Here is a 19,540-nt window from a genome sequence, read left to right as displayed (position 1 = left end):
GTGCGGGAGACGCCCCTGCCTCTCCCTTCCCGCCAGGCTCGCGGGTCTATCTAGTTGCCGGGGGAGACTCCCCAGATACCCAGCCCCACTCAGACTTCAGAAAAAGACCCGAAAGATGGGGAAAGAAAGAGACCCCCCCCCTCCATGAATGGACTCTCGTTCACCAGGACGTAGGGAGAGGGGCACGGAGAAACGGCTGACCCCGACATTCTGGTCTCAGCCGCATGGTGACTACCAGCACGGTTGCGTCGTTAAGGCGTGGGGAGGAGGCTGGGCCTGGACTTGCGTTGGGTGGGAGGAGGAGCTTATCGGTGTCGCAGGGCTTGGGGAGGGGCGTGGCTTCTAGGTGACTCGCCTCCTGGAAGGGGGCGGGCTCTTAGTGACGAGCCGCCGGGGAGGAGACAGGCGTTCATTGATAAAAACGCCGAGCTCCCTCGGGCGCTAGCGCAGCGTAGCAAATCCCGGCAGCGCCACGCGCGGCCCGGGCCGGGCGGAACCGAAACAAGCCGGGCCCGCGCTGCGACGCACCGCCTGCATGGAGCCAGCCGCCGGCCTCCTATCCCCGCGCCCCTTCCCGCGTGCAGCCGCTCCGCCCGCGCCCCCTGCCGGGCCCGGGCCGCCTGGAAGTGCAATGCCGGGACCTGAAGTGGAGATGGTGGCTGGGCCACCCGCGACGGATCCAGGGCGCCTTATCACAGACCCGAGCAGCGGTCGCACCTACTTCAAAGGCCGCCTGTTGGGCAAGGTGAACTGGTGGGGTGGTGTGCTAGCGAGGGGAGTGGGGGGTCCCGCTGACCTCCTTGACCGCGCCGGGTGGGGCGGGGGCGCTTGCCCTCCGCGCGGGGACGCAGGGACGCTTGCCCTCGGCGCGGGGACGCTCGTCCTAGGCGCGGGGACGTCTGCGGTCTGGACTTGGCTGTCCTGGAGCTCTCTGCCTGATGCCCCCTCACCATAGGGGGGTTTTGCCCGCTGCTATGAGGCCACTGACACAGAGACGGGCAACGCCTACGCGGTCAAAGTCATCTCGCAGAGCCGCATCACCAAGCCGCATCAGCGCGAGAAGGTGGGCCCGGGCCCAGCGGACCAGGGGTGGGGTGGGGACAGTGGTGAGGGAGCCCTTGAAGGATGACCACCCCGCGCCCGCTTTGCAGATCCTAAACGAGATTGAGCTGCACCGCGGCCTGCAGCACCGCCACATCGTGCGTTTCTCGCACCACTTTGAGGATGCGGACAACATATACATTTTCCTGGAGCTCTGCAGCCGAAAGGTGAGCGATGACTGAGAGTGGGAGAGGGAAAGGGCGGGGGCGGGGGCGGGGGGGGGGCGGCGGCGGCTTAAGACCCAAAGCTGGAGCCCTTTCTCCTCTTCAGTGAGCGCGAACGGAGGGAGGGTCAGAGAGGGCGGATCAGGGGCTAACGCTCAGGTGGCTCTCTGCAGTCCCTGGCCCACATCTGGAAGGCCCGGCACACTCTCTTGGAACCAGAGGTGCGCTATTACCTGCGCCAGATCCTTTCCGGACTCAAGTACTTGCACCAGCGGGGTATCCTGCATCGAGACCTCAAGCTGGGTGAGCCTCCCATGCCGGCAGGATTGGGGGTTGGGGAGGCGGAGAGAAAGGACTCTGACACACCTTTCATACCCCATTCAGGGAATTTTTTTATCACCGAGAACATGGAACTGAAGATGGGGGACTTTGGGCTGGCAACCCGGTTGGAACCCCCGGAACATAGGAAGAAGTGAGTGTCTGAGGAGAGGGGTGGCCACAGTCTGTGACACAGATGACGTGTGTGACAGTGAGTATGTATGTGGGAGGCATGATGACTGCCTGATGTGTGTGTGTGATAGATGGGAAAAGGATGATGGGTTGTTTGTGTGTGTTGCGGGGGAATGTGGAGGTGGCAGCTGGAGTTATTGGGACTGGTGGGAAGGCTGTTTGAGTCCCTGAGACAGATGAGGGGTATAAGGATTCTCGGAGATGTTTGACCGGATCCTCTGTATGGGTGGGGGAAGGTGACATAAGCGATGTGTGTGTGAGACAGACTGAGTGTGGGAATGGAAGGACATGATATCCTGTGTAAGAAGAACCTGCTGTGGCCATGGTGACTGGGTGTGAGTGACAACAGACAGCATGTGTGGCTGATGAATGTTTTGGGGAATATGACAGCTGGTGTTGGTTTGTGTGTGCACAGACCAGAGGAGGTGACAGCCTGTGTGGGTGTCTGCCAGACGGGAGGGGGGACTGAGGTTAGGATGGTAACCTCGGAGGAGGGGGAGGGGGTGGGGGTCAAGGCCTCCCCTGTCCTGCAGAGCAGCTGAGCAGCTGGGCCAGGCGGGTGGGCGGGGACTCAGCTGCCATCCCCAGCATCCATTGTCCCAGGACAAGCAGGAGTTCTCTTGCCTTTGGTGACAGGCAGCTGCTTTGTCTGGACTCAAAGTGGGGGCAGGGAAGGGGGGGGCTAGCCAGGCCAGGTCTGAACCTTCTTCTCTCTTCCTCCCTATCCCTTTCCAGAACCATCTGTGGCACCCCCAACTATGTGGCTCCGGAAGTGCTGCAGAGACAGGGCCATGGCCCTGAGGCAGACGTGTGGTCCCTGGGCTGTGTCATGTGAGTCCCAGGGTCATCTGTACCCTGGTGGGGGCCCAGGTGAGGTGTCCCTTCCGCTGCACTCCTGACCGCCTTGCCTCTGCCCTTCAGGTACACACTGCTGTGTGGGACTCCCCCCTTTGAGACAGTTGACTTGAAGGAGACGTATCGCTGCATCAAACAGGTTCACTACACACTGCCCGCCAGCCTCTCACTGCCTGCCCGGCAGCTTCTGTCTGCCATCCTTCGAGCCTCGCCCCAAGACCGCCCCTCAATCGATCAGATCCTGCGCCATGACTTCTTTACCAAGGTCTGTGGCTCCCTAGACATCTAAGTCAAGTCTGCATATTCCAAGGGGATTCAGTGGGGGTAGATGACCAAACTCCTGGGGCTTCTCTTCTTTGCTCACATGACTTCCCTTCTCAGGGCTACACCCCCGACCGGCTCCCTGTCAGCAGCTGTGTGACAGTCCCAGACCTGACACCCCTTAACCCAGCTAGGATCCTATTTGTCAAAGTTACCAAGAGCCTCTTTGGCAGGAAGAAGAAGAGTAAGTCTGGAATGTCAGTGGTGTGGAGGATATAGCTTGGCGGGGCGGGCTTGGCACATTCATTGTGGGGGCATGAATGTGAATGCCTTTGAACCGCTGGGGAGAGCATGTGCCCATCTGTATCCCCGCAGGAGCCCTGGGGATGGGCAGGATATGAAGGTTCTATCTTCCCCCACCCAGGTAAAAACCATCCTGAGGAGCGGGACGAGGTCTCCTGTTTGGTGAACGGCCTCATGCGGACGTCCATTGGCCATCAAGGTGCCAGGCCAGAGGTGAGGTGCTCACATGGGTAGTGTGCCCTGACTCACTCTCACCCTAGCAGCTGCAGGAAGCCTGGGATAAAAGAAGCTAGTGAAGCATTTAACCTCGTGCTGTCCTAATTGGCTGCGTCTCATTAGCCAAGCGGGGCTGACCTGGGGTGCCCCGGCTGCCAGGGCAAGGCTAGGCCATGGACTCTCGAGGATTCGGACCTTGAGGCCTATCTTACTCCTTTCCCCTCTCCAACTCTCCAGGCTCCAGCAGCTTCCGGCCCTGCCCCCCTCAGCTTGGTAGAGACAGCACCTGAAGACAGCTCACCCCGTGGGACCCTGGCGAGCAGTGGAGATGGTGAGAAGCTGGGAGGAAGAGAGGGGCTATAGAGGTTGGTGGGGCTAAACCCAGGGGCTAAACTCAGGAAAAGAGTGTCAGAGTGTCAGAGAAACATGGCCTGTGTCCTGGTGAACTGATGCCTCATTCCAGGTTCCCTGTTCCCTTCAGGGTTTGAAGAAGGTCTGACTGTGGCCACAGTCGTGGAGTCAGCCCTCTGTGCTCTGAGAAACTGCTTGGCCTTCATGCCGCCGGGTAAGGGTGGAGTCCAGTAGGGGTGGATGGTGTCGGGAGTTCTTTGGCCTAAAGGTGGGAAACAGGTCCTCACTCCTTCCTCTTCCATGACAGCGGAACAGAACCCAGCTCCGCTTGCACAGCCAGAGCCTCTGGTATGGGTCAGCAAGTGGGTGGACTACTCCAATAAATTTGGCTTTGGGTATCAGCTGTCCAGCCGCCGTGTGGCTGTGCTTTTCAACAATGGCACACACATGGCCCTCTCAGCCAACAGAAAGTAAGTGCTCTTCTGGTTTGCCTGGTATCTGGGCCACTGTGCCCAGCAGGTGTGTGCTCCTGCACTGGGGTGTCCTGGGGTCTCCGGGGGACGGGCATTGGCGACGGGCTCCCTCTGACCTCGTGTCTCCTCTCCTCCAGGACCGTGCACTACAACCCCACCAGCACAAAGCACTTCTCCTTCTCTGTGGGTGCTGTGCCTCGGGCCCTGCAGCCTCAGCTGGGTGTTCTCCGGTATTTTGCCTCCTACATGGAACAACGTCTCATGAAGGTGTGTGATTGGAGTAGTGCACATTGATGAGTAACGCATCCTAACCCCTTCCTGGTCCCCTCGGCGGGAGGGGTGGAGGGCTCAGAGCTGGAGGCTAAACCTCTGTGGGAGACATCAAGGGGGCGCAGCATGACTCCTGTCAGGCAAGTGACCTGCTCCTGCTTCCAGGGTGGAGATCTGCCCAGTGTGGAAGAGCTGGAGGTGCCGGCGCCCCCACTCCTGCTGCAGTGGGTCAAGACGGATCAGGCCCTCCTTATGCTGTTCAGTGACGGCACTGTCCAGGTGAGAACCCCTCCCAGAGCTGGGGGGAAGGTCAGGGAGACCCCTGGTGCAGTGGGGAGGAAACTGGACCTGGGGCCTAGGCTCTGATCAGGGTGACCCTTCTGCGCACAGGTAAACTTCTATGGAGACCACACCAAGCTGATCCTCAGTGGCTGGGAGCCCCTGCTTGTGACTTTTGTGGCGCGTAATCGCAGTGCTTGTACTTACCTCGCTTCCCACCTCCGGCAGCTGGGCTGCTCCCCAGACCTGCGGCAGCGGCTCCGCTATGCTCTGCAGCTGCTCCGGGACCGCTGCCCAGCCTAGGCCCTAACCCTCAGGGCAGGCCATGACCCAAAGTGTCAGGTCTGAGGCCTGTGCCTGTAAGGCTCTGGCCCTGGCCTTTGCGGGCCTACCTGTCCCTTTGGTGCCTCACTGGGGGCTCTGGGCCGAATCCCCCAGGGAATCAGGGACCAGCTTTACTGGGGTTGGAGTCTGCCTGTCCCAGCAGCCTCCTACCCCTTCTCCAAGAAAAGCCTGAGCCTTAGTCCCCAGCTCGGGGGCGTTATTTATGGACCACTTTTATTTATTAACAGACATTTATTTATTGGGATCGAGCTCCAGGGAGGGCCTCCTCCTGGGAGAATAAATCGTTTTTGCAGAACTGGGAGGCCTCCTCACTCACAGTAGAGCCCGTGCACTACAGCCACGGCGAAGAGGGAGGCATTGGTGAAGGCAGCGGAGGCCAGCCCGTCGTGCTCGGTGTCCCAGAGCGCACGGCTGACGACGTGCACACCCTGGCCAGCGCGGGGCCCTAGCACCACATTGCACACGAGCTTGTAGCGCGGGGGACAGAGTTCACGCAGGCGCACACGCACCAGCTCGCACAGCTCACGAGCCAGAGGCCCCGCCTCGGCATCCGCGTAGTGCGCGTTGCCCAGCCGGGCGGCCAGCGTAGCTTCCATCGAGTGCTGCATGCGGCTGGCCTCCCAGCGCTCCCCGGGCGCGGGCTCCATGCGGTAGGAGGGCGCCAGCCGACGGAGGGGGGCCAGGGGCAACCCCGAGAAGCTAACCCTTGAACCCAGAGGAGGCACTGGGCCCAGAGATGGTCGCCGACCCCCAGGACCTGCTAGGGGTCCTGCCAGCGAGTTGCGACGTGAGAAGGAGGAGGCTGGGCCCAGCACAGAGCCACGGCGGGAGGACGGGCCCAGACTTGCTAGTCGGGCCTCATCAATACTGGGCAGGTGGCCTGGAGGCCTCACCGGTGATAGTTTCAGCCCAGGGTCTTTGGTAGTTTCCTCCTCCTGGCGTCCGGGGGGCACAGGCCTGCCAGCCATGGACCTGCCGACTGGAAGACCCGAACTGGGACAGGATGCCAGAAACTGGCCATCTTTGTACCCCATCCAGTCTTTCACTCTGTGATAAGGGTTTTTACTCCCTAACCCCTTCTTACCTGTGTTCCGGGGACAGTTGAATGAAATAGTCCGGGCTGCGTGGATTCCTAGGTTCTTAGAGGGTTAAGGGCTGTTAAGGACATAAGTGGTGCTGCTCAGACTATCACCTTAGGATGGCCCCTGTCCCCAAGCTTCACTTGCCCCTGGGCGCTGTGGAGGTTAGCTAAGTGAGCACCTCCTAGTCTCTCTTCCGCCTGACTAGTCTCCCACCTGACTTTGCCAGCAGAAGGGGGAGTCTGCCCTTGGTTTGCCTCAGCCTAGACTGTGGTGCTTCAAACCCCCGACCAGACGGAGACACAGACCCAACTCCTTCAGCTCCACAGATCATTCTAGCCCTGTGGGTACTGAATCCAGACGCCTTCTACCCTTACCTGCTTCTAGGGTGCCTGGCACAAAGATCGCCCCTATAATTGGCTGCGACTGGGGGCAGGTGACTCAGGAAGCTCCTTCCACCCTCTGAATTTGGCCTCTGGTCCTACCTCTAGATTCAGTTCTGGGATGAATGCCTCCTTCTCCCGAAACTCCCGCAGGCACCTGAGTCACCTGCAGCTTTTGGCTTCCAAACTCTCTCCCAGCTCCACAGGCTTGCCCTCCCGGCTGGCCTGACTGGCAAGCAGGAAGGTAATGGCCCCTTGTGTTGTGGAGTTGCCCTGGGTTACAGGCACTCCTGTCTGGTTTCCACCTACCAGTCCTGGCTCTGGCTTAACCTGGAAGTGTTATTACTGTGAGCAGGTGCTGAGTGTGGGGTCCCTGAGTCATCAGGGGAGAGGGGATAATGAGGGTCTAGACCCCAGGGCATACTACTACCACAAGGACGACTGAGGGGACAGATGTAGAGACGGGCTCCAGGGCTCTTGAGCCGCTGTCCAGTTCTCCCCTCGTGAAGGCTGGCTCTTCAGTTGTGAGCAAGTTGCAGAAGCCTGGGATGCGGGGAGATCTTGAGCCTGCACGGGTGGCTGCTGAGGAACCAGGATCTGGGCCCACAGGAAGGAGAACGTCATGGCTCTTTCGTCTCCCCGTCAGCCTCAACAAGGACAAATATTTCCGCTCCCTGTGCAGAGCTGGGGTGGGGCTTGGATGACTTACTCAGCTCAGGGCTGTGTGCAGGGGGAGGGGAGGCCATCAGCCCCGCTGGTGGGAGCTGACCTGACGCAATAGTGGTGCAACAGTGGTGACTGGACTTGGCCAGGAACCAGCGCCCAGCCTCCTGACCCCTGCTGACCCAAGTGCCCTGGGGCTTGTCCCTGGCTGGCCACACCTCTTGGGTGCCCAGAGAGCCACCCCCCTCACTGGGGTTGCATTTTAGGGATGCCTGAGGCCATGACGCCTCTGTCAGAGCTGACACCACCTCACCTGACCTCCCTCTGGAAGGGATAGGACTGTCTCCTCTCAGACAAGCCAGTCTGGGCCCTAAAAACTCCATGGGGGTGAGGAATTTCCCTGTTCAGGGGGGTTCCCCAGGCCTGACTAACCAAATCCTGACCCTGTGTGCCTGTGGGGGGCAGGGGTAGGAGGGACAGGGAGTTTGAACTCTGAACCCAAGACAGGCTGGGGCCTGGGTGCTGAGACCCTCCACTCAGCTTCTGGCCCCCTTCTGAGGGCTAAAATTTTTCCCTGGCCCTGTGGGAGATGGGCGGGGCCTCTCAAGCCAGGCTCCAGTTTCCGTGGAAACCCACAGGCTTCCCACCCACTGCTGCCTGGGCAGGCTCCCAGCTGGGGCCTCATCCGCTGCCAGCCTCTCCCCAGTCCAGTCTGCTCCACCTCAGCCTCTCTTGTTCCCCTCTCTGAGTCCCCATCCCCTAGCCCAGCCTCCAGCCTCTTCCACTGGCCTCTGATGCCTTCTTAAGGAACCTGGGCCTCTCCTGCCCCATCCCTAAACTTTAGCTTCTCAGCAAACAGGCTTCCCAAGCTCCTGCCCCTCCCTTTCTAGTCTCCACACCAGCTTCCAGGCCTGGCCAGGCCTCCTGCTCCTTCCCACCTACCACCTCCCACAGACCAAGAGACAACAGGCCTCCTATTCTACCCACTTACCCCCCCTGCCCCCCACCCCCATGGAGACCCCAGGACTGGTTGTGCACGGGGAGGCTGCGCCCTTCTCCACAGCACTCCGAAGCCTTCTCAACAATCCCCAATACAGGTGAGGGGGTGGGCCCTATCTATGGGTTTTCCCTAACTGGCTTTGCTGGGCCCCATGACACTGAGGAAGCCTTGGGTATAAAGAGGTGGGGAAGACGACCCTCCTCCCTGGTGAACTCAGTCTGGGGAAGTCAACTGTGGAGAACGACTACAGGTCACTCAGAGTCCATGATGTCCTGAGAGCCAGAGGTGGGGGTGGGGGGCGGACAGTGGGAGCTGGAGCCCAGAGCAGCTGTGTGACTTCAGGCAAAGGCCTTCCTTTTTTGGCTCTTGAGCTCCTGGCAGAGAAAAGCCCTTTGCCCCCTGGATCCTGAGAGATGGGATGTAACTTGAGGTCCTCCCTGGGAGGCAGAGGTGCAGATGACCCTGTTCTGGGAACTGGGGATTCACAAGGGAAACAAAACTTAAGGGACTGAGTGAGCCAGAGTCTCAGACAGGAAGTAGTTCAAGGGTGCTGCCTACGGCTCACTGCCCAGGATGCTTGTGGTGTCTGAAACCAGGGATAAAATATGGGGGCAGGGCTAGAATGTAGCTTTCTGTCCCCACTGCCTGAGAGCTGGGCTCCTCCTTAAGGGTTGGTGACTCCCATAACCCCACTACTTTGGGGATTGCAGTCTGATCTGAGTAGTGGGAACCCCTGGCCTTGGACCTGGGACTAGGAGGCTCCAGAAGCTCAAGCTTCATTTCCTGCCTCCTACCCCCATGCTGTTGGGAGGCCCAGAGGCTGGGGCCGGAAGTGATTGTGAAGATGGAAAATGTGGTCTGGTCTCATGATAGTGTATCGCTGCCATATCTGTCAGCAGCCAGTGCGCGCTGCAGCCCCGTTCCCAACCCCCTCCTGCCTAGAGGAGGCTGAAAAAAGCTGAGTTTGCAGTCTGTGGAGCAGGAGCCAAGAAGAGTTTCCTTTACCTCAAGACTCAGGCTGGGGAGGAGAGGGGCAGGTAGGATCAATCTTGCATCAGCCTTGGTGCCTCCTCAGTGATCAGGCACCGCCACCTTCTCCAAGACCTGAGGGTCTGGGATTACTATCCCATTTCACGGATGAGAAACCTGAGATTCCGAGGTATAAAGTCACCTGCCTGAGGGTGGAACTGGGACTAGAATCCAGGAATATGTATCCCAGACCTTTGGCTGGAAGGACTAAGACCTGTCCCTTATAGGACAAAAAAGGAAGTGAAGGCCCAGAGTGGGCAAAGGCAAAGCCCTAGAGTTGCACCCAAGACTCAGGCCTCTTTTTCCCCGGTTCTCTCCTCCCCTTTCCCACAGTGATGTATGCTTTGTGGTCGGTCAAGAACGGCAGGAGGTGTTCGCCCACCGGTGCTTGCTGGCCTGTAGATGCAACTTCTTCCAACGACTTCTGGGCCCAAAGCTGGGCCCTGGGATGCCCAGCCCCGTGGTACTAAGCTCCGTGCCGGCGGATGCCTTCCTGGCAGTGCTGGAGTTCCTGTATGCCAACAGTGTCAGGCTGCACCGCCACTCTGTGAGCCCACTGGGCGGAGGTCTGGGTGAGAGGGAGGGGGGTGCCGCGGGGGAGGGGCAGGAGAAACTCTCTTCCACTCCTCCAACCACCCACTCTGCAGGTGCTGGAGGTGCTGACAGCGGCTGTGGAATATGGGCTGGAGGAACTACGAGAGGTGGGTTTATATGACGGGCCCCTGTCTCATTTCTCTTTTCTTTTATGGGCTCCGTTCACACCTTGCCTCACGCACACTCTGGCCTGGAGAGGCATGTGTACTGACACAGAGTATGGACGGCTCTCTGTGTAAACAGGCATTTATGTGTGCCTGTGTGCAAAAGGATACGTGTGTGTTGTGTGTGTGCTGTGGGGACTTATGGGGTGTTTATGGCTGATGCCATAGATGCCAGGATAAGTCAGCCTTGATCCTTGTTCTTCAGAGAGAGAGAGAGACATGAAAACCCTTAACCCCGGGGTATAAGAAGGGTGATAGATGAGGGTATATGGTGTCGAGACTCTACAGAGGGTATCTCTGGTCTTGCCATCAGGGAGAAAAGAAGGGAAGACTTCTTGGGGGATGAAACATTTGTGTTAGATCAGGTAGAACAGATAGAGTTTGCTCAGAGGTGAAGTGGAAAGGTGGCATTCTTGTCACCAAGGCACAAATGGAGCTAGTGAGCCATTTAGTGCGGCTGGACCAAGAGTGGGAGAGGAGGAGAGAGACAGATGAGATTGGAAAGGGTACCATGAACTAGATCACTGCAGGACCTTCAAGAATTTGGACTTCTTTTTTTTTTTTTTTTTACCCAGAGGACATGGAGATTCATTGGAGGTTTCGGGTAAGGGAGTGAAGATTTGGAGCTAAGGGGAGAAGTGATTGGGAGAGATAGGAAGGGCTCCCCAGTCCAGCAGGGATAAGTAGCTGTGGAAGCCCAGGAGAGAGGTTCATGACTTTGAGAGAAGTGGAACTGGCATGACCCAGCACTTTTCTGGAGGCGAGGGTGAAAGGGACAGGTCATGGACAAAATTCAAATTTCTGGTTAAAACAAAAGAGTCTGAGTCAGGAGGGGTACAAGTGGAAGACAGTAAGTGTCCTCAGAAAAAAGGAGAGTGGATTTTCACATGGCTTTCATCTAGTCCGATTATTGTGGAATGAGCTAGAAGGTAGACTGCAGGACACAAGGTAGACAGCTAGTCTCCAGATCCTTCAGGTTTGCCAAGTCTCAGCAAGGTGATTCCTTGCTCCCCTAGTCTGGGAGGTCAGGATGGGCTTGAGGCTGCTTAGTTGTCTGGGTGGCTCACTGCTTCTGGGGTGGGGCTCCAGTCTTGGAGCAGAGACACCTTGGCACAATCCACTTTCATTTCTATTCCCAGCTGTGCCTGGAGTTTGTGGTGAAGGTGCTGGATGTGGAGCTGGTTTGTGAGGCCTTGCAGGTGGGTGTTGCTGGACCGGCTTGTAGGTGGGCGTCAGCGTGGAAGGCTGCACTACACCCTTCATTCTGTTCCCAGGTTGCCGTAACCTTTGGGTTGGGACCGCTGCAGGAGCGCTGCATAGCCTTCATAGAGACCCACACCCAGGTACCTCTCCCCATCTGCATACTCCCAAACCCTCACACGTCATTCTGTTCCTCCCTGACCCATTCGTGGACCCACAGGAGGCGCTCCGGACCCGCGGCTTCTTGGAGCTGTCGGCGCCCGCGTTGCTGCCCCTGCTGCGCAGCGACAAGCTCTGTGTAGACGAAGCTGAGCTCGTCCTGGCTGCCCGGAGCTGGGCGCGCGTGGGCGCGGTGAGCCGGGCCTACCGGGACCCCGCGGTGGGGATGCGGAAGCAAGCTTGGGGCGCAGGAACCTGGAAGGCGGGTGGCGGCGCGGGGCCCCCGCCTGTCCGGGCTTAGAGCTGGCGTTCGCAGGCCGTGCTGGAGCGGCCTGTGGCCGAGGTGGCGGCCCCGGTGGTGCGAGAGCTGAGACTGGCCTTATTGGCCCCGGCGGAGCTGAGCGCCCTGGAAGAGCAGAACCAGCGGGAGCCGCTCATCCCGGTGCGGACGCTGGGAACCAAACGCAGATCCACTCAGCAGCCGGGGGGAAGGGGGGGGCGGGGAGTGGGAAGAGAAGAGCGGGGGTTGGGGGGGGTTGCAGCCGCCCAGGGTCTACGGGGCGAAAGGGTACTGCCGGACTCCGCAGTGACCGGCCTTCCCTGCAGGTGGAGCAGATCGTGGAGGCCTGGAAGTGTCACGCTCTGAGGAGAGGGGATGCGGCCCGGGGCACCCCGTGCCGCCGCCGGAGGGGAACCCTGCCACGGGAGCATCATTGCTTTCTGGATCTGCCCTTTAAGTGAACAAGGCCGCGATTTGCGAGGACTTCTGGGCCTGTCCCAAACTACAGCTCCCGATATGCCTGGCTCTCAGAAGGGGCTTCCGCCCCCAGCATGCCCTGCAAGCCGGAAGCTGGAGGAACCGCGATCCATCCCGCGCCGCGCCCTGTGGGTGGGATTAAGGGGGAGGGAAAGGAGGGGAGGGGCGGGGCTGGGGCGTGGCGTGGCGTGGCCCCAAAGCGATTTCCTTTGCGCTCTTTCCCTGTCTCTTCAGCGCCTCTGGCCACGTGGGCCTGGCGCCTTACTTTTATATCGCCCACATGTTTTCAGCTCTGCTCCCTCTTTATTCCAGACCTAGCTCTTGGCGATCTCTCCCCGAACGCCCGACAGACACTTCAGACTCAGTTTGAAACTGAGCCGCCTTCTCATCTTTCCCAAGTTCTGCCCGCGTCGTGTTTCTCATCTATGTCAGTGTCTAAACCAGAAACCTGCCTTGCCTTATTCCTCCTCACATCTGCCTCCCGTGGTTTCCACCTTCTCAGAGACTGAATGGTAGCAGAATGTGCTAATCCAAAATATGCCTCTTTGGTGTAAGGATTATTTTAAACTATTTTGAGAAACAGCTGAAGCTCCGGAAACAGTACACATTGCCCTTTTGTAAGAGAAATTTATATTTAAAAAGGAAATCTCCATTTGTAAGGGTGTCTCATTCTCTGTACCAGAAAAAGAAGGATGGTGAACTCACAGGAAGATTTTGGTAGATAAGGCACCCACTAGAATCAGCTGAACAAACCGTATCTTTTTTTTTTTTTTTTAAGATTTTATTTATTTATTTGACAGAGATCACAAGTAGGCAGAGAGGCAGGCAGAGAGATGGGGGGGAAGCAGGCTCCCCGCTGAGGACCCTGAGATCATGACCTGAGCCAAAGGCTTAACCCACTCAGCCACCCAGGCACCCCAACAAACCTTATCTTGTTTACTGTGCTTTTCCAGGTGGCTTCCCCAGAACTGTCCTCCCTACACACTTTTCTTTCCTCCTTAGCTTAAGATGGTTTTTCAGCAGGTTTTTAGGCCGCCTCAGGGAGTAACTCATTTTTCCCTGGGTATCTTCCATGTACATATGAGGTATACATGTTAATAAACATATTTTTCTATTGTTAATCTGTCTCTTATTACAAGAGTCTCAGCCAAGAGCTCAGAGAGTAAAAGGAAAGTTGTTTTTCCTCTGCTAGATCTTTCCAGTTGGTTCAGTTCTCTTTAGTTCACCCGTCCTATCTATGTCAGAATGAATGCAACAAGCTCTGAAAGTCTTCCTGCCTCGTTCCAGCTCCACTGCCTCTGTGCCTGCCAGGCTCCTTTCTCCGCCAACCATTTCCCACACTGCAGTCAGAATTTACTTAAGATTATCAGCCCTACTTCCCTTTTTAAGCCACTCAACATCCCTATTGCTCTGAGGACAAAATACACTCTCTTTCATTCTCGGGACACAGAATTTCTAGTGGTAACTCTTCTCTCAACTACCATCTTTGCATTAAATCACTGGTTTGGGAAGTCCTTAGTCCTCTGGCTGTGAACTCACTCTCTTAGTTACTGAAGACTCCCCATGCTTCCTCTCATTCATTACACATTTTGTCTTCCTGAAGATCTGAATCTTTCTGAAGAAAGATCCCCTGGCCTGGAGTGGTGCCTTATTCATTTCTTGTTCCACAGTCCCTGTCACAGTCACATAATCAGTGCTCTGTAAATGCTCAGTGATGACTTTATTTCCTTATTTATTTATTTATTTACTTATTAAGATTTTATTTATTTATTTGACAGAGAGAAATCACAAGTAGATGGAGAGGCAGGCAGAGAGAGAGAGAGGGAAGCAGGCTCTCCGCTGAGCAGAGAGCCCGATGCGGGACTCGATCCCAGGACTCTGAGATCATGACCTGAGCCGAAGGCAGCGGCTTAACCCACTGAGCCACCCAGGCGCCCCTATTTCCTTATTTAAATGCTATTTTAGTGCATGAAGAGTTTAAAAGAGCTGTAAAACAAGACACTATCAATCTGGGGCACCTGGGTGGCTCAGTAGGTTAAAGCCTCTGCCTTTGACTCAGGTCCTGGGATGGAGCCCCATATCTGGCTCTTTGCTCAGCAGGGAGCCTGCTTCCTCCTCTCTCTCTGCCTGCCTCTCCGCCTACTTGTGATGGCTGTCTGTCAAATAAATAAATAAAATCTTAAAAAAAAAGGACGCCTGGGTGGCTCAGTTGGTTAAGCAGCTGCCTTCGGCTCAGGTCATGATCCCAGCGTCCTGGGATCAAGTCCCACATGGGGCTCCTTGCTCCGCAGGGAGCCTGCTTCTCCCTCTAACTCTGCCTTCCATTCTGTCTGCTTGTGCTCGCTCTCGCTCGCTCTCTCTCTCTGACAAATAAATAAGTAAAATCTTTAATTAAAAAAAAAAATCTTGAAAAAAAAAGACACTATCAATCTAAAATAAGGGACAGTTAATTAGAAGAAAATATGGTTAGGGGACGCCTGGGTGGCTCAGTGGGTTAAGCCTCTGCCTTCGGTTCAGGTCATGATCTCAGGGTCCTGGGATGGAGCCCCGCTTCAGGCTCTCTGCTCAGCAGGGAGCCTGCTTCCTCCTCTCTCTGCCTGCCTCTCTGCCTACTTGTGATCTCTCTCTCTGTCAAATAAATAAATAAAGTCCTGGGGCGCATGGGTGGCTCAGTGGGTTAAGCCACTGCCTTCGGCTCAGGTCATGATCTCGGGGTCCTGCGATCGAGTCCCGCATCAGGCTCTCTGCTCAGCAGGGAGCCTGCTTCCCTCTCTCTCTCTGCCTGCTTCTCTGTCTACTTGTGATTTCTCTCTGTCAAATAAATAAATAAAAAATCTTTAATAAATAAATAAATAAATAAATAAAGTCCCTTAAAAAAAAAAGAAGAAGAAAATATGGTTAAACTTCTGTCTCCAGGATTTTATACAAAAATATATATATATATATGAATTAAAGATAGTTATTTGGCATTCTCTCTCAAGACTGAAAATGTGGTTACTCATAGTACCACTTCACGACAGCATTGTTTGGGTAATGAGAATTGAAAACAAACTAGATTTCTTGGTTTAACCTAGAACCCTGATTAACTATGGTATATTCTTACTGTGATGTAGAAAGGTATCTGTGATCTTTGAAAAAAAAAAAGCTCAGTGCTTACCAGGTAGAGCAGGATTCGTTTTGCCAAAAAAAAGGTAGTGCAGGGGAGGAAGAAGTTTTCCTTGCCCCTCTTAGGGTCCCTGGTTGGGTCTGGAAATCAATTTGACAAAGATAGATTAATAGGAGAAAAGCATAAAAATTTATTTAAGATGGTTCCTTTTTTAAATTAATTAATTAATTATTTACATAATCTCTATCCCCAACGTGGGACTTATACAACTCCAAGATCAATTAAGAGTCACATACTGGGGCGCCTGGGTGGCTCAGTCTGCCTTTGACTCAGGTCATGATCCCAGGGTCCTGGGATCAAGCCCCGCATCGGGCTCCCTGCCACATGAGGCTCCCTGCTAGGTGGGAGGCCTGCTTCTCCCTCTCCCACTTCCCTGTTTGTGTTCCCTCTCCTTGTCTCCGTCAAATAAATAAATAATATCTTTAAAAAAAAAAAAAAGAGTTGCATACTCCTCTGCGACTGAGCTAGCTGGGTACCCCAATATAAATTTTAGTAATATAGGAGTCTTCATAAGGAAATGAAGACCAGTGGCTCCTGGATAGCTCAGTCTGTTAGGTTAAGTGGCTCAGGTCAGGATCCCGGGGTCCTGGGATCCAGCCTCACCTCAGGCTCCCCCAGGCTTGTGCTTGCGCTCTCTCTCTAACAAATAAGTAAATAAAATCTTAAAAAAAAAAAAAAAGAAAGGAAATGAAGACCAGAAGAAATGGTTAAACCTCAGTAATTTTATGCGAGGTTTGATGAAGAGTGGATAGTCATGAAGGAATATGATGGTTTAAAGTTGTGGGTTTGGGACGCCTGGGTGGCTCAGTTGGTTAAGCAGCTGCCTTCGGCTCAGGTCATGATCCCGGCGTCCTGGGATCGGTCCCGTATTAGGCTCCTTGCCCCGTGGGGAGCCTGCCTCTCCCTCTGACTCTGCCTGCCACTCTGCCTGTGCTCTCTCTCTCTCTCTCTCTGACAAATAAATAAATAAAATCTTTTTTAAAAGATTTTATTTATTTATTTTTATTTATTTATTTGAGAGAGAGACAGGGAGAGAGAGCATGAGTGAGGAGAAGGGCAGAGAGAGAAGCAGACTCCCCGTGGAGCTGGGAGCCCGATGCGGGACTCGATCCGGGGTCTCCGAGATCATGACCTGAGCCGAAGGCAGTTGTCCAACCAACTGAGCCACCCAGGCGTCCCTAAATAAATAAAATCTTAAAAAAAAAAAAATAAATAAAGTTGTGGGGTTTTTTTGTTTTGTTTTTGTTTTTTTTGACAGATCACAAGCAGGCAGAGAGGCAGGCAGAGAGGGGAGGAAGCAGGCTCCCTGCTGAGCAGAGAGCCAGATGCGGGTCTCCATTCCAGGACCCTGAGATCATGACTTGAGCGGACTGCGGAGGCTTTAACCCACTGAGCCACCCAGGTGCCCCAGGAATATGATGGTTTAAAGAGTATGCGGTGAGGCGCCTGAGTGGCTCAGTGGGTTAAGCATCTGCCTCGGGCTCAGGTCATGATCCTGGGATGGAGCCCTCCCTTGGGCTCGTTGTTTAGGGGGAAGCCTGCTTCTGCCTCTCCCTCTGCCCCTCCCCAGGTCGCATGTACACGCGGCTCTCTCAAATAAAATCTTAAAAATAAAAATCTTAAAAATAAAAAAAAATTAAAATTAAAATTAAAAAAATCTTAAAAATAAAAAAAATTAAAAAATTAAAAAATTAAAAAATTAAAAAAAATAAGGCAAGTGTAGTAAACTGGGGGAAACTTAGCAAGGCCTTTTTGTTTGGATTCTTCTTGGAGCCCCTTTGACTTTGGAGGTAAGGATGATGCCTTGCCTCCAGTATAGGAAGGTAGGGCTCACTTGAGGGTTTAATGACCCATTTCTAGAGAGAAGGGAGGGTGTAGGTAGGGTAGGATGGGGAGGTGAGAGTGACTTTCGTGGTTTCTCAAATTGCTTAAAATATCCAGTATGTTAAGATACTGTATTTTGTCCTGAACCCCATCAGTAGCACAGTGATTAAGAGTATGTCTCTTCTGGAGCTCGGCTGCCTGGGTTTGAATCCTAATTCCACCACTTTGGGGCTTTGCAACTTGAATGAGGGTATGTAACCTTTCTATGCCTCAGTTTCCTTATTTATAAAATGGAGCTAATAACAGAATCTATTTAGTAGGGTTCTTAGGAAGCTTGATTTTGTTAAGTACTGAGAACTGTAGTGGAAAAGTTTATGTATTGTATATATGCTTAGAAAAGAAATACATTCATTTGTCCTACAAATATTGAGTGCTTATGTGAGAGGCCCTGATTTAGGGTCATCGAATCCATCAGAGAACAAGGCAGGTAAAATCCCTGCCCTACAGGGGCGCCTGGGTGGCTCAGTGGGTTAAGCCGCTGCCTTCGGCTCAGGTCATGATCTTGGGGTCCTGGGATCAAGTCCCGCATCGGGCTCTCTGCTCAGCAGGGAGCCTGCTTCCCTCTCTGCCTACTTGTGATTTCTCTCTGTCAAATAAATAAATAAAATCTAAAAAAAAAAAAAAAATCCCTGCCCCACAGAGCTTTCATTGTAGGAGAAACATACGCAGACAAGCAAGTTAAAGTATGATATGATTTCAGCGAGTAGTTTGTACTCTGAAGAAAATTAAAACAGGCTAAAAGGATAAATAGCGATGTAGTGGAACTGGGCTTTTTTTTTTTTTTTTTTTTTTTGGGCCTGTTTTATAAGGGTGGTGAGGGGGGACTTCTGAGAGAACACTGGACTGGAGACCTTAAAGAGGAAAGGTGTAAAGCACGTGTCCCGGGGAAGACTTTGGAGGGGTTTATGCAGGAGAGTGGAGTGTGTGATCAGCTTTACATTAAAACAATTTCTATGTGGGGGTTTCTGGGTGGCTCAGTAGGTTTAAGCATCCAACTGGTAATTTTAGCTAAGGTCATGATCTCATGGGTCCAGAGATGAGGCAGTATGGGGCTCAGCAGGGGGCCTGCTTGAGATTCTCTCTCTCTCTCTCCCCGCCTGTCCCCCTACTTGCAGGGTGCACTCTCTCAAATATATCTTTTTAAAAAGTAACACTTAAAAACCTCCAGTTTCTCTGAGTGTTGTTGTTTGGAAGTTTGGGACAAAGGGATAGGAGGGGTGGGGTGTAGTCCAAGGAGAACAGTTGGGGAGGGTTTTTTTCATGAATCCCTCAAGAGCTCTTCTAGGATCAGGGTGAAGTAGTTAAAATGTAGCTGCATGAAACATTTCAATATAGTCATCAATGGGACCTACTGATGGCTGTAAATTTGTGGACAGTCACCAGCTGTGAGATGGTGTCCACTTAAAGCCAGAAAATCAAATGAGCTTGGGCAAGAAGATGCAGATAGGTGGGCGGACTTGGGTCTAAAATCTGAGGACACATTTGGTGGCGAGCCCTATCCATCCTCTCATAATGCTTCTGTATGGCACTTATCACTAAGATTGTTAAGTTACTTATCCCAATTATATTACTTGCCCATTTTTCCCCCCAGAGCTTGGTGCACTGGAAAAATTAAGTAAATTAAGCCCCTTCCTTATAGTAAGGAATCTGCTATCTTCAGCATGAAAAACCGTCCTAGAGTGAGTTGGATGTGAAAGTTCAGCATGAAAAAAGTCATACCAGACTGAGGCGGAAACAACTATGGAGTCTGATGGGAGACAGGACTGTGCTTACCCCTTGCTGTTGTATCTCAAGGCAAAAATATTGGGAGGAAGGGCGCCTGGGTGGCTCAGTTGTTAAGCATCTGCCTTTGGCTGGGGTCCCGATCTCACCTCACCGTCACCATATTGGACTCCCTGCTCTGTGGGAAGCCTGCTTCTCTTTCTCTCTCTCTCAATAAAATCTTAAAAAAAAAAAAACAAAAACAAAAACAGTAAGAGATGAATTAATTTAAAAGAAAGATATTAGGAAAAACGTGCATGACTTTTTAATGAATTAATTTAAAAGAAAGATATTAGGAAAAACGTGCATGACTTTTTACTCTTTTCTGGTCCTAACCTTTCCATGGAATAAACTAGAGTAATAGCAAATAGAACTGTAAAAAACGGGAATAAACTCGAGTAATAGCAAATAGAACTGTAAAAAAATAGTAAGAAAACCTACAGCAATGGAAAGCAAGACATTAACCACATGAATAGCAACAAGTATACACCACAGAAACAACTTAACTTCTAACTACAACCAAACCAACGAAAAGCATAGACGTAAGTTTCTATTTTTGAACACCAAAAAATA

At 53.6% G+C, this 19,540-nt stretch overlaps 3 protein-coding genes across 11 annotated transcripts; 2 read left to right on the top strand and 1 right to left on the bottom strand.

Annotated features, from left to right (window-relative positions):
* Positions 1–413: 413 nt before the first annotated feature.
* Positions 414–5,423, top strand: PLK3 (polo like kinase 3). The gene is made up of 15 exons (XM_032302303.1): positions 414–745; positions 956–1,063; positions 1,152–1,268; positions 1,439–1,568; positions 1,650–1,737; positions 2,511–2,606; positions 2,697–2,895; positions 3,012–3,135; positions 3,316–3,407; positions 3,648–3,741; positions 3,892–3,975; positions 4,069–4,231; positions 4,372–4,501; positions 4,670–4,783; positions 4,895–5,423. The coding sequence occupies exons 1-15, from the start codon at positions 536–538 to the stop codon at positions 5,084–5,086; spliced, it is 1,941 nt and encodes a 646-aa protein (XP_032158194.1). The 5' UTR covers positions 414–535; the 3' UTR covers positions 5,087–5,423.
* TCTEX1D4 (Tctex1 domain containing 4) lies at positions 5,422–6,782 on the bottom strand. Its single transcript, XM_032302315.1, has 3 exons — positions 6,693–6,782; positions 6,213–6,283; positions 5,422–6,107 (listed from the first exon to the last, which is right to left on the bottom strand). The coding sequence occupies exon 3, from the start codon at positions 6,094–6,096 to the stop codon at positions 5,437–5,439; it is 660 nt and encodes a 219-aa protein (XP_032158206.1). The 5' UTR covers positions 6,097–6,107; positions 6,213–6,283; positions 6,693–6,782; the 3' UTR covers positions 5,422–5,436.
* On the top strand, positions 5,696–12,965 carry BTBD19 (BTB domain containing 19). Of its 9 annotated transcripts, XM_032302314.1 has the most exons (9): positions 8,257–9,412; positions 9,616–9,829; positions 9,930–9,983; positions 10,616–10,644; positions 11,180–11,239; positions 11,315–11,383; positions 11,461–11,592; positions 11,716–11,841; positions 12,006–12,963. In XM_032302314.1, exons 2-9 carry the CDS (start codon positions 9,685–9,687, stop codon positions 12,138–12,140), a joined length of 750 nt encoding a protein of 249 aa, XP_032158205.1. In that variant the 5' UTR covers positions 8,257–9,412; positions 9,616–9,684; the 3' UTR covers positions 12,141–12,963. The 9 variants fall into 9 exon arrangements, with proteins under 9 accessions (XP_032158196.1, XP_032158197.1, XP_032158195.1 ...); XM_032302306.1 differs by lacking the exon at positions 10,616–10,644 and having other exon boundaries at positions 7,488–8,350; XM_032302309.1 differs by having other exon boundaries at positions 8,256–8,350; positions 11,180–11,383; positions 12,006–12,964.
* The last annotated feature ends 6,575 nt before the right edge of the window (positions 12,966–19,540 follow it).

The sequence above is a fragment of the Mustela erminea genome, chromosome 10 (genome assembly GCF_009829155.1).
Source record: "Mustela erminea isolate mMusErm1 chromosome 10, mMusErm1.Pri, whole genome shotgun sequence".
NCBI lineage: Eukaryota > Metazoa > Chordata > Mammalia > Carnivora > Mustelidae > Mustela > Mustela erminea.
This window is presented reverse-complemented; position numbering and strand designations above follow the sequence as displayed.